The sequence below is a fragment of the Mastigoproctus giganteus genome, chromosome 6 (assembly GCF_048544385.1).
Source record: "Mastigoproctus giganteus isolate SK-2022 chromosome 6, ASM4854438v1, whole genome shotgun sequence".
NCBI lineage: Eukaryota > Metazoa > Arthropoda > Arachnida > Uropygi > Thelyphonidae > Mastigoproctus > Mastigoproctus giganteus.
Window position 1 is genome coordinate 184,591,160 of NC_143580.1, and position 19,913 is coordinate 184,611,072.

The window sequence follows — 19,913 nt, forward strand, 5'->3', positions numbered from 1 at the left end:
CAAGGCAATGTACAGCGTCCAGGGGATCTTCAAAAGAATTATATGAAAATGACAATGGTAACTTTTTAAAATTTACTGAAACAATTGCTAAATTTGATTCAGTTATGACAGAACACATTCCCCGTATTCAGAAATCTGAATGGAAAAATAATCGTGCTTTATTTGAGCAATCAAATATAAAATGAAATTATTGAAATAATTTCACAAATTGTTGAAGATAAAATACTAGAAATGACTAAAGAAGCTAAGCTAAATATGATACAAGGAATCGTTCTAAATCAATAGCCTTAAAAATAACATCTTATAAGTTTCTTTGTTCAATTATAATTTGGTATATGATATTTTAAATAAAATTAATCCGGTAAATAAAATGCTCAAAAAAATGGGGATCCTGGTACACATGAAGCCCTTGAATGTTCATAAAATATCACGGAATATTTTTAAAGAAAATAGGACTACTGTCATTGGCATTGAAACTTCGTTTCCAGAAGGAAGCACTGAAAGGAAAGAATTGAAAAGGCGTCATCATTTCGATTATGAAAGTGAAAATGAAGCTATTCAGGATCCACTAGAAATTTTCAAATTACGGACACAACAATTTTCTCGTTAACTGAAAGGTTTACAAATATGAAAGAACATGTAGAAATATTTTAAATGTTTTATAACATTTTTGAATTAAAAAAAAAAAAAATGACCAGTGACGATTTATTAAATCATTGCAAAAATTTACATATTAAGTTAAGTGACATTGATATAATGAGTCCGATATTGATGGTTTTAGCATTATCTGAAAAACTTAGTACTTCAAATTTATATTAAAGACAACGTTACTAGACTTAAAGTTTTACAATATATGTTACCCGAGGGGCTCACACCTGGTAAGTATGGACTTGGTACACAAAGGGTCCTGAGGTGGATATCATCATTCTTCTCTTTCTTGGTGATTCCCTGAGTAATTCTGAATTTTTTTTTTTTTTTTTTTTTTTTTGGCTGGTGCCTAAGTTTCAGGCTTCCTTGCACCATATGGCCAATGATAATAATATTTTTTAAAATGATTTTACAGATACTTTTCCAAATGTAGTATATGTATTAAGAATTTTTCTAACTTTACCAGTTTCAGTTGTCTCAGGTGAATGGAGTTTTTTAAAATTATTCAAAAATTATTTACGATCGGCGATGTCTCACAACGAATCTCTAATTTGGCAATAATTTCAATAGAAAATGATCTTTTGGAACAAATAAAAATAAAAGAATTAATTAATAAATTCGCACATCTTAAAGCAAGGAAATAAATTTGTATAATTTTTTAGCATTATAATTTTCCTTTTATTTTATTATTGTGGATACGATTAACTATGATTTAGAATTTAATGATTTTTTTGTTTGTTGTTTCATTAAAAACGATTTGTTACATGTGAGATATGTTGTAGTTCTTTTCTTTTTCAATAAATTAATATTAATTATTTACGCCTTTTTTATTTTTTAATACAAATATTTTGGGGCAGCAAATTTGGGTGGGAGAGGACGTTGATCATACCAACTGAGGTACCCACGAGGGCTTCTTTTTCCTATTATCTGTGAAGAAATTGGTTGGCAAATTCCCCCAGCGACAATGTAAATTCACGGCTAAACTAATTTCTTTATCCAAATCGACCACGGACATATCATGCACGGCACAATAGGGCCTAGGCTGCTTGACGTTCCTAAAACCCTAAGGCAACCAACCAACCAGGACAAACAACTTTTGAATAATAGAGTTTACTGAGGACGGGAAAACATTACGTATTTTCAACTTTCTACATTTGGAGAATTATTGAAGCACCCGGCTTAAATTATCCTTCAAACGGAGAATAATTTAAGTGTTCAGCCATGGGCGTTATTGCGATTATTTCCTCAAAATTGGCTTTGGAAAAGGTCCACATGAGCAAACAAAATTCAAACAAGAGGAGTTTTATAAAATTGGATTTGGAAACTACAGCTTAAACTGGGAAGGTGTATGGAACCATGGGCGTCTGTAGAGGGAGGGGGCAAATGGGGAACTGCCTCCTCCCTGGGATCGAGTAAAAAATTCCACAAATTATAATCGTAAAAGTGATTGAGATATGTAACCCTACACCCTCGACCATGGGACGCTTTGTCTGCCTTAAAATTTTATTACGGGTTGGCCGGTTTCGGCCCTGGGCGGGGTAACCATAGAACACATGTTTCATCTATTGCAGCAATAAAACAGAATTCCTGTTTTTGGTTCATCGACTGATATTCCCTAAACTTCACCAGAAGTTTTGGAATATTGCGACTATTTCCCTTCTATTAATTCGGCAATAACTATTGGTATGACAATACCTGTTACGACCTGTACCATTGAAAGAAGTTTCAGCACCTCGAGACGTGTGAAAACATGGTTAAGGTGTCCACTATCTCAGAAACTCACCTATAAGGTTTATGTATGATTAGGGTGCAGAGGAAGAAACTAGAAGAGGAAGCGGTAAAGAAGAAATTTATTGAAAATGTCGTCAATAGGCTTGCAAGCGATTGACGGAGAATTCAATTCTTATAGGATACGTGATTATTGAAATTATTATTATCTATACTGTATATATATGAAGTTATGTAAAAGAATATAAGAAATAGAAAAGGAGAAAGAGTGACAGAGCATATTAATGCCATCAAATTTGTGATTGTACATTACATCTGTCTGTATATAACAATTTTTTAGTTAATTGTAATACCAACTAGATAAATTGGAGAATTTAGCATAAATGTATTAGGGGTTCAAACTATACTCATTAGTTCAAAGAGCCAAGTTTAGGTAACATAAGTTGGACTTCTTTGTTGTACCCTATAAATAAACACATAAAATAAAATAGTAAAATTAAAATGATAATATAGCTAATTATAGATATATGGATACATTGAATGGAACGTTAAGGCTAGCTCCACTCAATATATCCCATCAATAATTAGCTGAAGCTATCTGTTTCTGTTTTCCATCTGACAAATGGCAAACAGAAATGAGTATAGTTTGCATCCCTAATGCTTTTATGCTAAATTCTCCAATTTATCTAGTTGGTATTATAATTAACTAAAAAAAAACTGTTATATATATATATATATATATATTAATTCTTGTATCCTTTATATTGTAAATTTATATACATTATGTATGTGTTTTTGTATTGATGCAATACTGTATTCTATAATCTACTTTAATTAAATAATTATTTAAAAAATTAAATAAAAAATTATTAATTATTTGTCTCCAAGCTTTGCCCCCCTCTGCAAAATTTTCTGTGGGCGCCCATGTATGGAACGGTTGGTTTTACGATCAGATTAAAATATTTAATGATGAACTAGAGAGAGGTGACATATGACAATTCGAAACTATTATTTTTTTCTATTCGGTCTATTTTTTCTTTGCAGTTAATGAGCCAATCAGTAAAGAAAAACCAAAACGAGAAGCGCTAAAAAAAAACAATTTATATTGAAACGTACCAACAACCGTTTAAAAAAAATCTTCAAAGATTCCGGAGTAAACCTAGCCTTTGGCAGCTCCAAGAAACTATGGACATACCTAAAAAACACAGCTAACAAAAAAATAAAAAATAGATTTCAAACAACAAACAAACAAACGTAGTTTATGCAATTCCTTGCATACCGGACTGCGATTGCATATAATTATATAGGCAGCACGAGAACATCGCTACACACTAGAATCCAAAACCACAAAAGCAATTTAAAAGTCGCCGCAAATAATAAAGAAAAAAATAGACCGAACGGAAAAAAATAATAGTTTCGAATTGGTAGCTCACCACTTAGACACAGGACATTACCTTTCCTTTGAAAACACGATAATAATAGACAAACAAGACACAAATTTTAAGTTAGAAACCAGTGAGACACTAGCAATGAGATCAATAAACGTACATAGACCAATAATAATCTCTGAAGAATGGAACTTAAACAAATATCCTATAAGTTCAACTTTAATCCAGGACCTTTGCTAACGGGAACGGGTAGTCACGCACCCTGATTTCCGAATGAAACCTTTCTTTTTCTTTCTCTTTCCTTCTTTCTTAACTTTTTTTTCTTTCTCCAAAAAAACTTGTAAGGTTGTTCAAAATCTACAATTTTCAAATACCAAGCTTTTGAAATACGACAATGGAACGTGCCCGGACTATAAAAGACGGCCTACGACACGTATTCACTCTCCTTTGAAGATGGTATTAACGAAAAGCCCCCATCAGGCTTCAGGACATCATCTCCCTTTATACTTATAATTCCGTCGCATGCAAGGGTTTAGGACAAAAGCATGCTTTTGTGCATGCTTTTGTCCTAAACCCTTGCATGCTTTTGTCCTAAACCCTTGCTATATGCTATTTGAATACCTTTCGAATTACATCTCACCCGGATGCAGCCGTTACTCAGGAAAACCCCAGGTAAGGAAATTAAAATTATTTTACCTTAAACAATAATATTTCTAAAATTTAATATTCCAAAAAAAAAAAAAAAAAAAAAAAATAGCCTATACTATCCAATTGGGAAAAATCCACAAAATTTATTTTAAATCCGTAATGAGAACGCAGACTCACTACAAGGAAAAATCACAATAAATTATTAGCATTTGTCCGACTTTACGAAAATTAGTGGGTCTCAACTACTCAAGTTGTCTGGCCAACTGTTATCTGAAAGAGCGAACAAATGAGCCGTTTTTAGTCATGTAGTACACATGTCTGGAGTTTTTGTATTTCCTCTTAGGCGTGTTGTACTCTCCGTTAGTGAAGTAACGAACCATCACATCAAAAGTTGTTGATTAGTTACAAATAAAAGCGGGCGGAGTGTATTCAGTTTCAACTATGGATTGTGAAAAAGTGCAATTTCACGCAGTACTATCTTAAGGGAAAGCCATGGATCCCGGCTCAGGGACTCTGGATGGAACTCCCGAGATTTGGACGGGACGCCTCCATCAAGCTCAAATACAAGGAAATTTGAACAACATTAAAGAGTACCATACCAACAGGAAATCTGCATAACCACTACCTACAGTAGCGTCACTCTTCCTGTTCACAGAGATCTCCACAGGGACGTCCTCTGTATTGGACCCCTTCCTGGAACGTCGTCCTGGATGAACTTAGGCGACGTCACTGCTTATGCTTTCGCGGACGATCTTATCCTCATGCTAACTGCAAACTCCAGAGCAAAATCCACTCTAGGATTGGGCTACTCTCCAAGTTGCAGCTCTCCCCTGAAAAAACGAAATCGATTCTACTCAAGGGAACCCTACAGACCACCCGATCCCCACAGATCAAGCTAGCAGGACGAAAAGTCCCTCTGGTCTCATCGACGAGGCTACTAGAGACGGTCGTTTTCAAAGCCGCTAAGTGGATTTTTCTTATTTATTGATTTGAAATTATTGTTTTTCTAAAACTTTTGATTTAAATTTAGTAGTATAACATTATTTTGTGATTTTCTGATTAATTTGGTGTATTTATTCTTTACTCGGCCTTGTAATTGCATAAAAGTATCGGTAAAGGTTTCCACGTGTTTCAACTCCGCTAACCGTTCGTAATTTTCCCGCCTTTGTGATACGATATACCGTACTAGATAGCGTTAGTTGAACTTCGTTAGCAGTTAAATTGTACGTTTAAATAAATACATATAACGACTTAGATTACAAACGTAATATAATTAATTATATTTAACATAATTAATTATACATATAACCACTTAGGTTACGTAACATAAATAATTAGTAAAAACAAATAATTAATACATAACTTGATACGAAAGTTATATAAAGGGATTTCGCGGATAACACTCGTTACTGAAACGTAAATATTTCGTAGATAACACTCGTTACTGAAACGTAAATATTCCGTAGATAACACTCGTTACTGAAACATAAATATAGCGTTATAACTGTGTTTGGATACAAGTTTAGGATTTAATTTTGTACAGAAATTGAAATTTTATTGAAAGTAAATCTAAATCATGACTCAAACCAGAGCAGCAAAGCAAAGGGCTCAAGCTAATGGGAATGCTGTGGCCCAGGGGAGAACTGAGGGGGGCAGTTGTCCTCTGAATCACAGCCTTGTAAGATGCACTATTTGCTTGATGTTTGCGGAGCAGTCAAGTATGGGACATGATACTGCCATGGGGGATGTCTTTGTGTGTGTGCGATGCAAGGAGTGTAAGGAGATAAGGCGACAACTCAGCGTTGTTATGGGCCTATATGAGAGCTTGAAGGATAGGGTGGATGCCCTCGAAGGATTACAAGTGAGGGGCCCATCAAGCTCTCAGCTGCCCACACCAATGCCAGAGCTTGCACTTGGTCATCGCGGAACACAGCGGCAACCCCCAAGGCAGAATGCGCTGGTCCCAAAGGAACTAGTAGTTGTTGGTGACTCTATTGTCAGGGAAACGGGAAACATGCTTTGTAAAAAGGATAGGTGGAATAGGACCAGGGTATGTCTGCCAGGGGCAAAAGTTGATGACGTTGTAGAGCGGATATCATCTTTTAAGGGCACAAAAGGTGATATAGTTGTACACGTTGGCACTAATGACATTAAGAGTAGGAGACCGGCGGAATTACTTGACAAGTACAGGTCACTGATGAAAAAAAGCCGTGAATTAGGGTTGAAATTGAAAGTGTCTGCAATTCTGCCCAGACACGATAGGAGGGAGTATATGATGAGAGCCCTGTCAATCAATTCGGCCCTGGAAAGATTGTGCAGGGCTCAAGGGGTAGAATTTTTTTCAGCCTGGTCTGTACTTGTTAACAGGAGAGACTGCTTCTACAGGGATGGGATACACTTAAATAGAAAGGGTGCAAGAATGTTTGCTGATGCTATCGAGGCAATGTTAGGTGGGTCGGAAAACTGCTAGATTGGGGGGATACAAGGACTAATAGATTAACAGTAGCCACTGGCAGAGGTGAAAGTGATTCTTGCACTGCTTCTATTGGAATGAGCCGCAGCCTGGAAAATAAGATGCAGGATATTTCAGAGACTGCTGGGAATCATTGGGGTACAAGTAAACACATGGGTTGTGTTAGGGTAGCTAAGAAAAAGAACAGGTGCATGTATACTTGTGTGTACACCAATGCTAGGAGTTTAGTAAATAAATTTGATGAATTTGAGGTATTGCTCAAAACATCAAAGGCAGATATTGTGGGGATTTCAGAGACGTGGTGTCACACAGATATAAGAAATGCAGAACTGGAATTTGGGGAGTACAATGTCTACAGAAAGGATAGACAGGATAGGAAGGGAGGAGGGGTTATGCTATTAGTTAAAAAACACATAAAATCCAAGGAAGTGAAGCCAGTCGACATCGCTGGACAGTGAAGTGTCGAGTCAGTTTGGTGTGACATAAGCATTGGGAGATCAAAATTGAGAGTAGGAGTGTGCTATAGGCCTAATGACTCTGATGAGTATAATAAGAAACTGTTCGGAGAAATAGAGTGGGCCAGTAAATCAGAGAGTCTTATAATGGGGGATTTTAATTTCCCAGATATTGACTGGAATTTGGGGGCTGGTCACTCACACAGAAGCAAGGCTTTTGTGGATTTATTGGATGATTGTTTTCTACATCAGCATGTTCGGGAGGCAACTAGAGGGAGTAATACTCTTGATTTGATTATCAGTAGTGATTCTTCATGCATTAAGAATCTGCAGATAAATGAACCACTTGGTGGCAGTGATCACAGTGTGCTGAAGTGGGAGTTACTCAAAGAAGTAACTACCATTAGGGGTAAAGGGAAGGGGTATTGCTTTCGTAAAAGCGACTACAATGGACTGAGACAGTATTTAAATTCTATACAGTGGGATCAACTGATGATATTGCCAACAGCAAATTCAAAATGGGAAGCATTCAAAGAACTTATCGTGGAAGCTACTAGGCTTTACATACCAACTAAGAAATATTGTTCAAGGTTTAGGCCTAAATGGTTGTCAGATGAACTAATGAGGCATATGGCAGAGAAGAAAAATGCATGGGATACATACAAATTAACACGTGACACGGACGCCTATGATAGATACAAGTTGATCTGTAACCAAGTTACAAAGGAGGTTAGGCAGGCGAAGGCAGATTACGAGAGATCCTTGGCAAGGGATGCGAAGAAAAACAGCAAAGAGTTCTTTACTTATGTAAACTCTAGAAGGAAGGGGATGAATCAGATTGGTCCACTTGAGATGGATGGGTCAACTGTTGATGACCCTGCTCGGGTAGCTAACAAACTAAATGAATATTTTGCATCGACATTCACACATGAGGAGTTATTCAGCGAGGGGAATGCCAGAGGTGTATTCAACTCTAGCAGTAAGCTAGAGAATCTTGTAATAACTGAGAGCAAAGTGGAGGAGAAAATGTTGAAGATAAACACAAGAAAGGCACCTGGGGTGGATGGGATCTATCCAGTTATATTAAAGGAGGCAGCAAAGGAGGTAAGCAAACCCTTAGCCATAATTATGAGAGCTTCCTTGGACTCAGGGGAGGTACCCATTGACTGGAGATGTGCAAATGTGACCCCAATTCACAAAGGGGGATCAAAGGCTGACACAAGTAATTATAGACCTGTGAGTTTAACTTCTGTTCCCGGAAAATTAATGGAGGCACTGGTGAAAGAAGCACTGCAGGATCATCTAGACAAGACTTCAGTTATAGCTCAGACACAGCATGGTTTTGTTAAGGGGAAGTCTTGCCTGACCAATTTGATTGGATACTATGATGCAGTCACAAAAGAACTGGATGCAGGGAATAACTTTGATATTATATACTTGGATCTTAGAAAGGCTTTTGATACTGTTGCACATGGAAGACTGCTGCACAAATTGGAGCAGGTGGCATTGGAGGCAAGTTGCTGCTATGGATAAAGGGGTGGTTGAGGGGGAGAAGACAGAGAGTGGTAATCAATGGACACTGCTCATCGTGGACTAATGTTATTAGTGGAGTCCCTCAGGGTTCAGTATTGGGGCCTTTATTGTTTTCTGTATTTATAAATGATATTGATGATGGTATATCAGGCTTAATGTCCAAGTTTGCAGACGATACGAAGGTTGGCAGGGTTGTCAAGGACACTACTGACACTATGCTGCTGCAACAGGATTTGGAAAGGTTGAGCAGATGGGCTTCGAGGTGGCAAATGAAGTTTAACATTGACAAATGTAAAGTACTACATATGGGAAACAGCAACCCCAGAGCAACGTATCAACTCTGTGGTACTACACTGACAGTGGTAGAGAATGAAAGGGACCTGGGGGTGGTGGTGCAGGCAGATATGAAGTTCTCTGAGCAGTGCAGACGAGCTGCAAGAGTAGCTCATGGTGTATTGTCAATGATATATAGGAATTTTTCTAGCAGGGATAAGGAGGTGATTTTTCCCTTGTATAAGGCAATGGTCAGGCCACACCTAGAGTACTGTATACAGGCCTGGAGGCCTCATTTCATGAAGGATGTAGAGCTGCTGGAACGAATACAGAGAAGGGCAACTAGATTGGTGAATAGGACAAAGGGGTTCTCTTACGAAGAAAGGCTTAAGTTTTGCAAATTACAGTGTCTGGAAACTAGGCACCAGCGGGGTGATCTGATAGAGGTGTACAAAGCCTTGAATGGTTTGAGCATGCTCAATGCTGATGGGATTCTTCCTCTAGCTCAGAAAAATCACCTGAGAGGGCATAAATTCAAATTGAGGAAAGACAGATGTAGGATAGATGTGCGGAAATTTGCCTTTAGCCAGCGGGTGGTTGGTGGGTGGAACAGACTTCCATCCCTTGTCGTGGAAGTTGATAGCCTAAATAAGTTTAAGGCTCAGCTGGACAGGTATTTCGAACGAACAGAGGGGTGAAGTGGAAGTGGTTATTTTTATTTATTTATGTTACTTTTTTTTTTTTTTTTTTTTTTGGCTGATGCTGCATAAGCTTGCTTTCTTGCATCAAATGCCTCTACTAATGCTAATGCTAATGCTAATGGTCACGGAACTCAAATATTTAGGAATTATATTAGACAATAAACCGTCTTTTATCCACACCTAGCATATCTACATACAAAAATCCGCAACTACACGGCCATGATCGGACATGTAAAGAGACGCACCTTCTCTCTTCTCTATAAAATCTGCTCCTAATGAATTACGGTGCCGGAACATGGTTTACTAGTCACTGTTAAGAATATGCAGAAACTTGAAACCATTCAGCGCTGTATGTTACTCATGATGACAAGGGCCTGCCACACAGTTAGTACTCCTGCTCTTCTCCTGTTGGGTAGGGTCCTGCCTTTAGACCTGGAGAGGTCTAAAGAAGAATTCCGGCCACCATCCACGATCAATCTCACAAATGAGATTCATACAGAAAAGTGAAACCGCTTCCCTTTACTGACTCAAACTTGTCAGCAGAGATGGACAGACACAAGCAAAGGACCAATCAGAAGAAATTTATTCCTCAGATCGCTACAGTTTCCCCAAAGTTTCCTCTTGGTTCTTTCCTGGTCTCCATGTTACATATCTTATTACCAGGCATGGATCTATCAAACAGAAGCTGACTCTGATGGGTATTGAGGAGAACGCCTGCTGCTCCTGTGGCTAGAAAGAGATCTGGGATCATATGATTTATATGTGTCTAACTAAGAAGACTAGATGCAGTTTAATTTCCAAAATACATGATTTTCCACGACACAGAGAATCTGAACATCACTGAGCAGGAATATTACCTAGCTTTTACGAAGTTTTCCCAGGACTTAATCGCAGTAAGAAGTTCACACCTTGCGCATGCAACTGCCTCAATTGATAACTAGCCTTCTGACCATTCATCTTAACTTTCATCTCTAAAGGACACTCTCTGCTCTTTGTAAATTGACAAAAACAGAACTGGATCGGTACCCCTCTAACTGAAAACAATCTTCGTGGGCATGGCACCCACGGTCTTGATACAGCCCAACCAGACATGACTTCCTGCTAACCCTTCTGTAGGGTAGGAGTTGCTAAACCTCCTGTAGGGTAGGATTTGGTAACACGGCATACGTTGAGTAGAATTCGTTACCACCAACAGAAAAAAACCTTCTCACCTGGTCATTGTCCATGTGAAACTGCTAAGCCTGCTTGCTAGGTAAGACTCCATGGCTGCATAACTTGAGCAGACCAATGACGACCAATCGCCTGCAATCCTTTTGGTGACTTTTTCTCCCACACCCATCTAATCCTTCGCCTGGTGGAAGACCTCCAGCTCCACTGAACTTATAGATGCCACCTTCACTACAGCAGTTATTCTTTTCTACTTCACCACTCCCTTCTTAACTGTCTTCCCTTGCTCACTAGAAATTTTTTTATTTTTTTTTATTGTTTAAATATTAATATTATTTTTATTATTTATTACTATTACTATTATTTTTATTATTTATTACTATTACTATTATTTTTATTATTTATTACTATTATTTTTATTATTTATTACTATTATTATTATTTTTTATTGTTTATCACTATTATTGCTCTTATATTATTTCTCCCTGATTGGGAGTTCCACCTCGTGACGAGTATAGCTACCAAGTAAACAGGGTAGTTGTTGTCATGTCTGGTGTTACTGTTGGTCGAAGAACTCTCTGACTATCCTATAGGAGGCGCCTCCGTGCAGCAGTGCGTAGCACACGCTTCTTGATTAGACTGGGGTTCGAGCCCATCACCACCAAATACGGAGGATGTGGAAAGGTCAGGGTATGACCACCGCATATTCACGGAGCAATATGGCCTTAGTTGCTAATGCTCCTAAAAAACCAAATAACAAAGAAACAGACCATCCTACAGGTGTTGGAGTTCCTGGTGGGCGTTCGCTGTGAGACCTATTGCTACTAGGCTGTTATGTAGGGTATTTAGCACCACATTGGTGGTTGACACAATGATCGTTACTTGTTGCATATGCCACATCTCTTTGATCTCCTGTCTTAAGTTCCTGTGTACTTCCTGATTCTTTCCCCATTGGTTTTCTGCAGATTGCCCGTGCTGGGTATCGCTGTGTCAATCAGATAGGTAGCCTTTTCCTGCTTGTCTGCAAGGGCTATGTCCGGTCTGTTGTGCAGGATTGTCATATCCGTTATTATGGCGCGGTCCTAGTACAGCTTGTGGATTGAGGTCTTTAGTACTGCCTGGAGTTTGTGCTTGTAGTACGGTACACTTTCTTTGACCAACTAGCATTTCCTTGCTAGTTTCTAATGTATTATCATGCTACCTGGCGTGTCTATGAGTATACTCATTCTGGGTGAATACTTTGCATCCCGTGGTGATGTGTTGGATCTTTTTTCTGAGGTCAGGTGGCATCGGAGACTCCCGGCCCCTTGGCGATATATTTTCTATAGTTCCTGGTGTTGATTACCTGGTCTTGGATGACGAGCACGAAGCCATCAGTCTCAGGGAAGAGCGTCCTGCCCATGAGCCATGCATTGGAAGCGGTTTTATCTGTGTGATCTTGATGGATAGCGTCTGACATGGAGTGTCTTCTCTGCCCATCTTTCTAGTTTCATTTGTGCCTCCTGGTTGGTAGGGGACTAGTCGCTTAGGTTGAGTAGGGTATACCGCTTGTCTATCTTCCTTATGGCCTGTTGGAGTGCTGTTGTGTGTTTCTGGAAGTACAGTATTATTATTATTATTATTATTTATTTATTTATTGTTTGTTTTTTTATTATATTTTTATCTATTTATTTATTGTTTGTTTTTTTTTATATTTTATTTATTTATTTATTGTTTGTTTTTTATTATATTTTATTTATTTATTTATTGTTTGTTTTTTATTATATTTTTATTTATTTATTTTTACTTGATCTCTATCCAGGAAGCTCAGTCACCCTTACAGAGACCAGCCAGAAAATTATGGGCAGTCTGGCTCCATCAGAGGCGCTACGGCCAAAAGCCAGGACACACAACAGAACCCAACAAAATACTTCATATACAACATACAACACTTTCTGGCTTTCACAGTCATACTGTTTCTCTCCACACGGTTCATATGGCTCAATTGTGCCCCCAAACATCACTGAAAGGGATCAATATGGCGGTCGAGGTGTTCTCGTCTGGGGAGACGTTTTCTTGGATGGACGTACACAACTCCAGAAACTGAAAGGCGATAATGTAACCGGTGCACGTTACTGTACTGATGTAAACCTTCCCCATGTGCGTCTGTTCCGAGGTGCCGTTGGCCCCGAGTTCGTGTTTATGGATGATAACGCCACACCCCATCGCACTGCAGCTGTTGATATGCTTTTGGAAAGTGAGGACATTATTCGAATGGATTTGTCTGCCCGTTCCTGCTGATCTAAATCCCATCGAACACATATGGGACGCTCTGGGGAGATATACGCCACGTCCACAGCCACCAGAAAATGTTCACCAGCTGAAGATGGAGCTGACAGAGGAATGGACGATGTTACCTCAAGAACTTATCAACAACATTGTTCTAAGTATGGACAGGCGGTGCAAAGCCTGCATCGACATTAGGGATGGCCATATCTCCTACTGAGGACCACCTCTTCCCTTTGTTCCATCTTCGGCAGTGATGCATCTGTATCATGGCAGCCAGTGCTATGTTGCCATTTTTGAATAAAGTCCCTTTTTACCGTTTTGTTTCCGTTGTTGTTTCTTTCATCATTTATGTACCTCACGAGGCTCCTTTGGTATGCTTTTCCCATATCCAGGCCACCCTTATGAGAGGCTACAGATGAAAACCTGACTTTTCCTTAAATTTTGCATACCAGTGTAGAAATAATAACGTATTTATATATTCATAGCTGAGGAAGAGACACACGCAGAGTCGAAAGCTTCTGTATGTATTTTATTTTATTTTATCAAAAGAAGCGAGGGCAGCGAGCAGGGGGGAGCCCCCTAGTATAAATTAAAAAGAAAGTTGATCATAAATATTAACATTTTTAGATACTTCTTTGTTCACATTCACTCTATATGTTAAATATATTCACTCTATCTCTATATGTTTTCCAATATTGATATCACCTTAGTAAATAATCAATTAAATAGAAGAGTCAGTTCTTGGGATGTTGTTACAAATATGACTAACAGTGATCACAGAGCTAATTTCTGATAAATTATAAATTTATCTGAAATTAGCAATACAGATATGTCAACAGATGATACTTTGAGATTTAATTATAAAAATATTAAGTGGGATAAATTTAAAGGTGCTGTGTTGGATAGTTTTTCAATTTATACTAGGGAAAATTTAAATTCATTAACTGCTTCTGAATATGCATTTTTTGTTCAATCCTCTATTTTTAATGCTTTAAATTTGGCTGCTAAGAGAAGAAAACAGAGAGGTCATAAAGTACCTTGGTGGTCTTTGGAGCTATCAGTGTTAAGGAGGGAAGTGTTTAGAATGAGGAAGCTTTTTCAGAGGGTTAGGAGTAGAAGTAATAATGAAGCACTAAGGTATAAAGAAATGTATAAAATTAAGAGGAGAGAATACCATAAGGCAATCTCTGAACACAAATTTAATGCATGGAAAGAATTGGTTTGTACTACTGGAAATAGTGAGCCATGGGGATTGTTGTTTAAGTTAACTAGAAACAAGTTGAATGTTAATAATTTAATTAATACTGTGTATTCAAATGATACTGAGTCTACTGATTGGTATTCTACAATTGCTACTATTACTAGCACTTTATTTTTGAATGACAATTGTGGGGAAGATAGTGTACAGCAGCAACAAATTAGACAGGGGAATGAACAATACACTGGATCATCTGAGATGGAATTGTTTAATATTGATGAAGTGAAATTTGTATGTTCTAAGGTTGGGGATAATAAAACACCAGGTTTAGACTTGATTGAAAATAATTGTGTTAAAAAGTTTGTTGACTTGTGTCCAGAAATAATGGTTAATATGTATAATAAGTGTTTATTGAAAGGAGTTTTTCCAGGATTTTGGAAAATTGCTCTGTTAAAATTATTACAAAAACCTGGCAAATTGTTGACTGATCCTAGGGGTTATAGACCCATTTCTTTGTTAGCAAATTTGGGCAAAATATTGGAAAGATTATTGTTGTTAAGGCTAGAGAAATTGTTCAACGAACAAAATCTTCATTTTAAATATCAATATGGTTTTAAGAGAAATAGTTCAACAGAGGATGCCCTACGCGATTTGATTAATTTTAGTGTAAATTCTGGTGAGAAATATGTGTTAGCATTATTCATAGATTTTGAAGGAGCATTTGATACTGTATGGTATCAAAGTGTGCTTTTTTCATTAAGAGAATTAAATTGTCCCAATTTGTTATACCAAATTATTAAAAGTTATTTAATGGATAGACAGATTATTATAAGATCCCAACATTTAACTTTTAATAGAATTATTGATCGCGGTTGTCCACAAGGATCTGTGTTGGGTCCTATTTTATGGAATCTGGTCTTAAACCAGTGGTTAAGTAGAACAGTCCCTAATTGTTATAAGGTGGCTTATGCTGATGATTTGGTTTTGTGCGTGACAGGAAGATCTAGAGCAGTATTAGAAAGTAGAATGGAGGTTATTGTTCAGGATTTGACTGATTGGGCTACATTAAATAAACTAAAAATTTCATCTTCTAAAACTGTCATGATGTTATTAAAAGGAAAATTAGACTACAACAGACCACCTCGATTATTAGTAAACAGTAAACAAATTCCTCTTGTTTCCCAGGTAAAATATTTAGGGGTTATCTTGGATGACAAGTTATTATTTTTCCAACATTTGAATTATTTAAGTAGGAAAATAAAAAATTACACTGCTTCTATAGTTAGGGTTACCAGAAAAGATTGGGGATTAGCTAAACGCATTTTGTATCTATATTATAAAGCTATTTTTATTCCGATTGTGTCGTATGCTGCATCAATTTGGTATGTTCGTACTGTCAATGTAAAATTTAAACAAAAACTATTATCAATACAAAGAATAATGTTGTTAACTATTTTGCGTGTTTGTAAGACTGTTTCGACTAATGCTCTACAGGTGATTGCGGGGGTATTGCCTTTGGATTTAACAGTTGTGTATAGAGCTTTTTGTTATTTTATAAGAAAAGGAATACAAATTACATTTCTGGGGATTACTAATGAAGTTTCTTCTGCAGTCAGCAAACAGAAGAAAGAAATTTTGGTGAAATTAATTAAATTATGGCAGGACCGTTGGGATTCCAGTAGTACTGGTAGAGTAACTTATTTATTTATACCTAGTGTTGAATTTAATTTTAATAACAAATTGCATCGCTGGTTTTATCCAAGTATGGAATGCTCATATTTGATTACGGGGCATGGTTCCTTAAAAAGTAAGTTGCATCAGTTTAGTTTAGTGGAAGATCCTTACTGTGTTTGTGGAAGGTTGGAAACATGGGATCATATCTTATATGAATGCAATTTGTATGATGAATTTAGATTAGACTTATTTAATTTGGTACCTAATTTTATTAGGGGTTCTGAATTAATTTGGCTGTCTAATGAAAGAAATTTTGTAGAATTTCAACGGTTTTGCAGGTTGACATTTAATAAAAGGAGGAGTATACATGTTGTTACTAATACTGACTAAAGACCTTTTTTTTTTTTTTTTCCCCCCCTCCTCTGGATGGATAGGCATTCTGTCTTGGAGGCGGGGAGAGGAGGGAAAAAAAAAAAAAAATTTTTTTTTTTTTTTTTTTTGGCTGGCCTTGTGGAATGACCATGAGGCGGGATTGTTGCACTCACTAGTAAGATGTATTCTCCTAGTTGGTGCATTTTTTTTTTTTTTTTTGCTGGCTTTTGGGTGTGGGCACCCCAGGAGCGGGACTGCTGGCACCCACCAGTCTTGCACCCTTACTGGTGGGTGCGGGATTTAGGTGCAATATGCACAGCCAGAGCTAATAGATCCAGGCATAGCTCCTCGTGCCAGGGATGGGCACCAGGTGGTAATTGCCCAATGGACTATCACCTGGTGACAGAGTAGCCTGTTTCACTTATAACACATTACACACACGTGTACACACACTTACACTAACAGGCCATTATGAGAATATGTTATATGATAAATTGGTGGAGATGGATGTATGTCCGGGTGCCACCCTTCGACAGTTAAATACATACATACATACATACATACTCTATATGTTAAAATAAAGGCATATAAACAGCAAAGATGTTTTATTTTATAGATCAGGTGTCACACTTAGTAGTATTGTATAAATATTCCCAAAAAAGAAAAAAAAAATTTAGAAGAAATAAACCATACCATTTTTAATGTTGAAAACTATGAAAAAAGAAAGGTGTTGCAATAATTATTTCCACCACTGTAGATGGATGACGTTGTCTTTGGTTAACTCTAATAATAATGTATGGAAATGAAATAAATAAATAAATAAATATATATATATATATATATATATATATATATATTTTATTAATTTTGTTTTAAATTAGCTTTCTAGGTGTAAAATCGTTTAGGGTATGATGCCACCAGTGATTTCCCCCATATGGTATAGTATACCTTGTCGTGTGTTGCAGTACACTGTAAAGGCCAGAGATTTAAACGTGTATGGATAATGTTAAGTGTAGTGTCGTGTACTGCTGTTCCTCTGGTCATTTAGCCGTTGGACCACTATCGGGGCCTACCGTTGTCCGTACTTGCCCCTGTGGAGGCAGACCAGTTACACCAGTATTATAGTACTATATTACAGTACTGTATTACAGCATTATAGTTACACCAGTAGATAGTAAGTACTCTGGCAGGTCCTGTCACCTAGTTTTCTGAAATTTTAGGTTAGGACTTACAAAACAAAAAAAAAAAAAAAACACAAAGTAAGATTGAGTGCTGAGAGGGTTAGAGGCCGAGAGGAACACTTATACAATGGAATTTGATCAGTTTTCTAGGTTAAACTGTTCAAGATTTGGTAAGTTCAAGTCCAAATTATCGATAACTGTCACCAGTTCCATGCAAATGGGAGTTGCAGCATTCGATGCGCCGCACCAGGGCTCCCGATCAAGGGGGGGGGGGGGGCATCAAAGTCTCAACATAAATAAACGAAACCCTTAATCCCTTTTTCATCCGGGCATCCAAGTACCTTTTCGGCCCTGACTGTCAACTTATCTCAGAGTTTTCGGTGTCATCGTTTAAGATGCCCAATGGCAAACTATATCAAACCATACCAATCTAGAAAAACAAAATCTTCTAAGGGTACAGACGTAAGCAAAAAGATAACGTAATGGAGAAATATTTATAATTTGTTTTCCATACTTCATTTATCGTCTTGAAACTCTGCTCATGTCTCTTCCCTGTTCGTATTTACTAATTGTTCCGTGTGATGGGGCTCAAGGGATTAGCCATGCGCCCCATGGTGACCGAATGAACTGTTGTTGATCATTGTTAAATTTCACGTGTTTACCACTTATTGTCTAGTAATTTTAAATAAATTACCATGTGTCCTGCTTATATTATAATAAGTATTTTAAAACCAGTTATATTTATTACAACAAATTAATATCGAAGTGCGAATATTAAATTAAATACCTTATGCGTTACTACTTATTTCACATTTCGGCTTGTTGAAAATCTGGCTTCTTGCTTTGAGTGTCATTTTTAATTAAAATAATATAAATAATTTTTAAAATAACGCTCATTTTTAAAATGAGCGTCATTTTTAAAATAATTTTTTCTCGGGCATGTTTATCACTTGGCGAGTGATTTTGTTATTTTTTGTAGTTTTCGGTATTGTGTGGCTTTTTATTCAGTTTGGTGAGTTTTTTTTTTTTTTTTTATCTGTTTATAATATACAGACATCTGCATTTAAAAATGATGGGTTTTAATTTTTAACTAAAGAACGAACTGGATCGGCAGCAGCGATCGTACAGTATCCAGAGAATAGTACAGAAAACCAGATTGCCGAAGAAACACACACAAAACTATTTCGTTCTGATAGTTCAAGACAAACCTGGTTTCCACATATCACGAGCTAGTTAAAATTGTGATCGTACAATTACTGAATGATTACATTTCTGTTATGTATGTAGTAGCTGCAGGACTGTGTGAGGACTAAAACATACTTCTCCCCACCATATGAAAAAGATCCAAGCGATGAAGATATCGTTAATTGGATATTTTTGAAGTCCGCATTTAGTATGGGTTTAATATTAGTAATAGCCGTAGAGTGCAAGGAAAAACTAGCAAAAAATAAAATTATAAATAATTTCATAAATATATATATATATAATAAAAATAAAATAACCCATGCTTCCTGCCTCATATAGGTGATTATCCAGCCACCATTAAACTTTCTCAAGCTGCCAGCCTCAACCATCCACCTACAGTGGCAACCAGAACTGGCCTCAGGTCTATCAGTGCCCTGTGCGAGATTTTTTGGTGCCCCCTCTTCGACTTGAAATTTACAGCAAATCAGTGAATTTTTGGGGAATTTTGTGCCCCCCCCCAGATTTTGGCACCCTGTTTTGGGGGAATCACACGATCGTGCCTTAAGCCTACTCTTTTTAGTAATCAACTACTTATCAACCAGAAGAAGCCTTCCTACAATCAAGTCCAAATCTCTTCCCTTGAAATTTGAATCCATGGCCCCTGGCTCTGGAATTATTCATAATGGTGAAAATTTCACCTTAGTTGTTCATTTTATTATCCAGATTGAAGATTGGAAGTGTGGCTAGTGTACCTCACTGAGGTCTTATAGACCTCAGTGAGGCTCCTCTAAGGCAGAGGAGCCCAAACTTTCCCAAAAAACAAGGTTCCCAAACTTTCTCGGTTCACGGCACCCTTAGTGTTCCAGTAATTTTTTCAAGGCACCCCTAAGTCAAAAGAAATACCTAACACAGTGGTTTTCGGCCTTTTAATATTATTATATAATATTAAAATGTATAAAATGTATAATATATAAAATGTGGTGATCAATTATAGATCACCACAAAATTAAAAAGATACAGT

The 19,913-nt window shown here is 37.2% G+C and overlaps 1 protein-coding gene across 2 annotated transcripts in view; it reads left to right on the forward strand.

Annotated features, from left to right (window-relative positions):
* The first annotated feature begins 18,423 nt into the window (after nt 1–18,423).
* Nucleotides 18,424–19,913, forward strand: part of LOC150084801 (galactosylgalactosylxylosylprotein 3-beta-glucuronosyltransferase 3-like) — an 84,695-nt gene continuing 83,205 nt past the window's right edge. Inside the window, exon 1 of one of the 2 annotated variants that reach the window (XM_090375555.1) lies at nt 18,424–18,719. In XM_090375555.1, the coding sequence (XP_090231681.1) occupies nt 18,647–18,719 (73 nt within the window). In that variant the 5' untranslated portion in view covers nt 18,424–18,646. Of the gene's footprint in view, nt 18,720–18,981; nt 19,101–19,913 lie in introns of those variants that run through there. The other variant, XM_090375556.1, reaches the window with a different exon arrangement.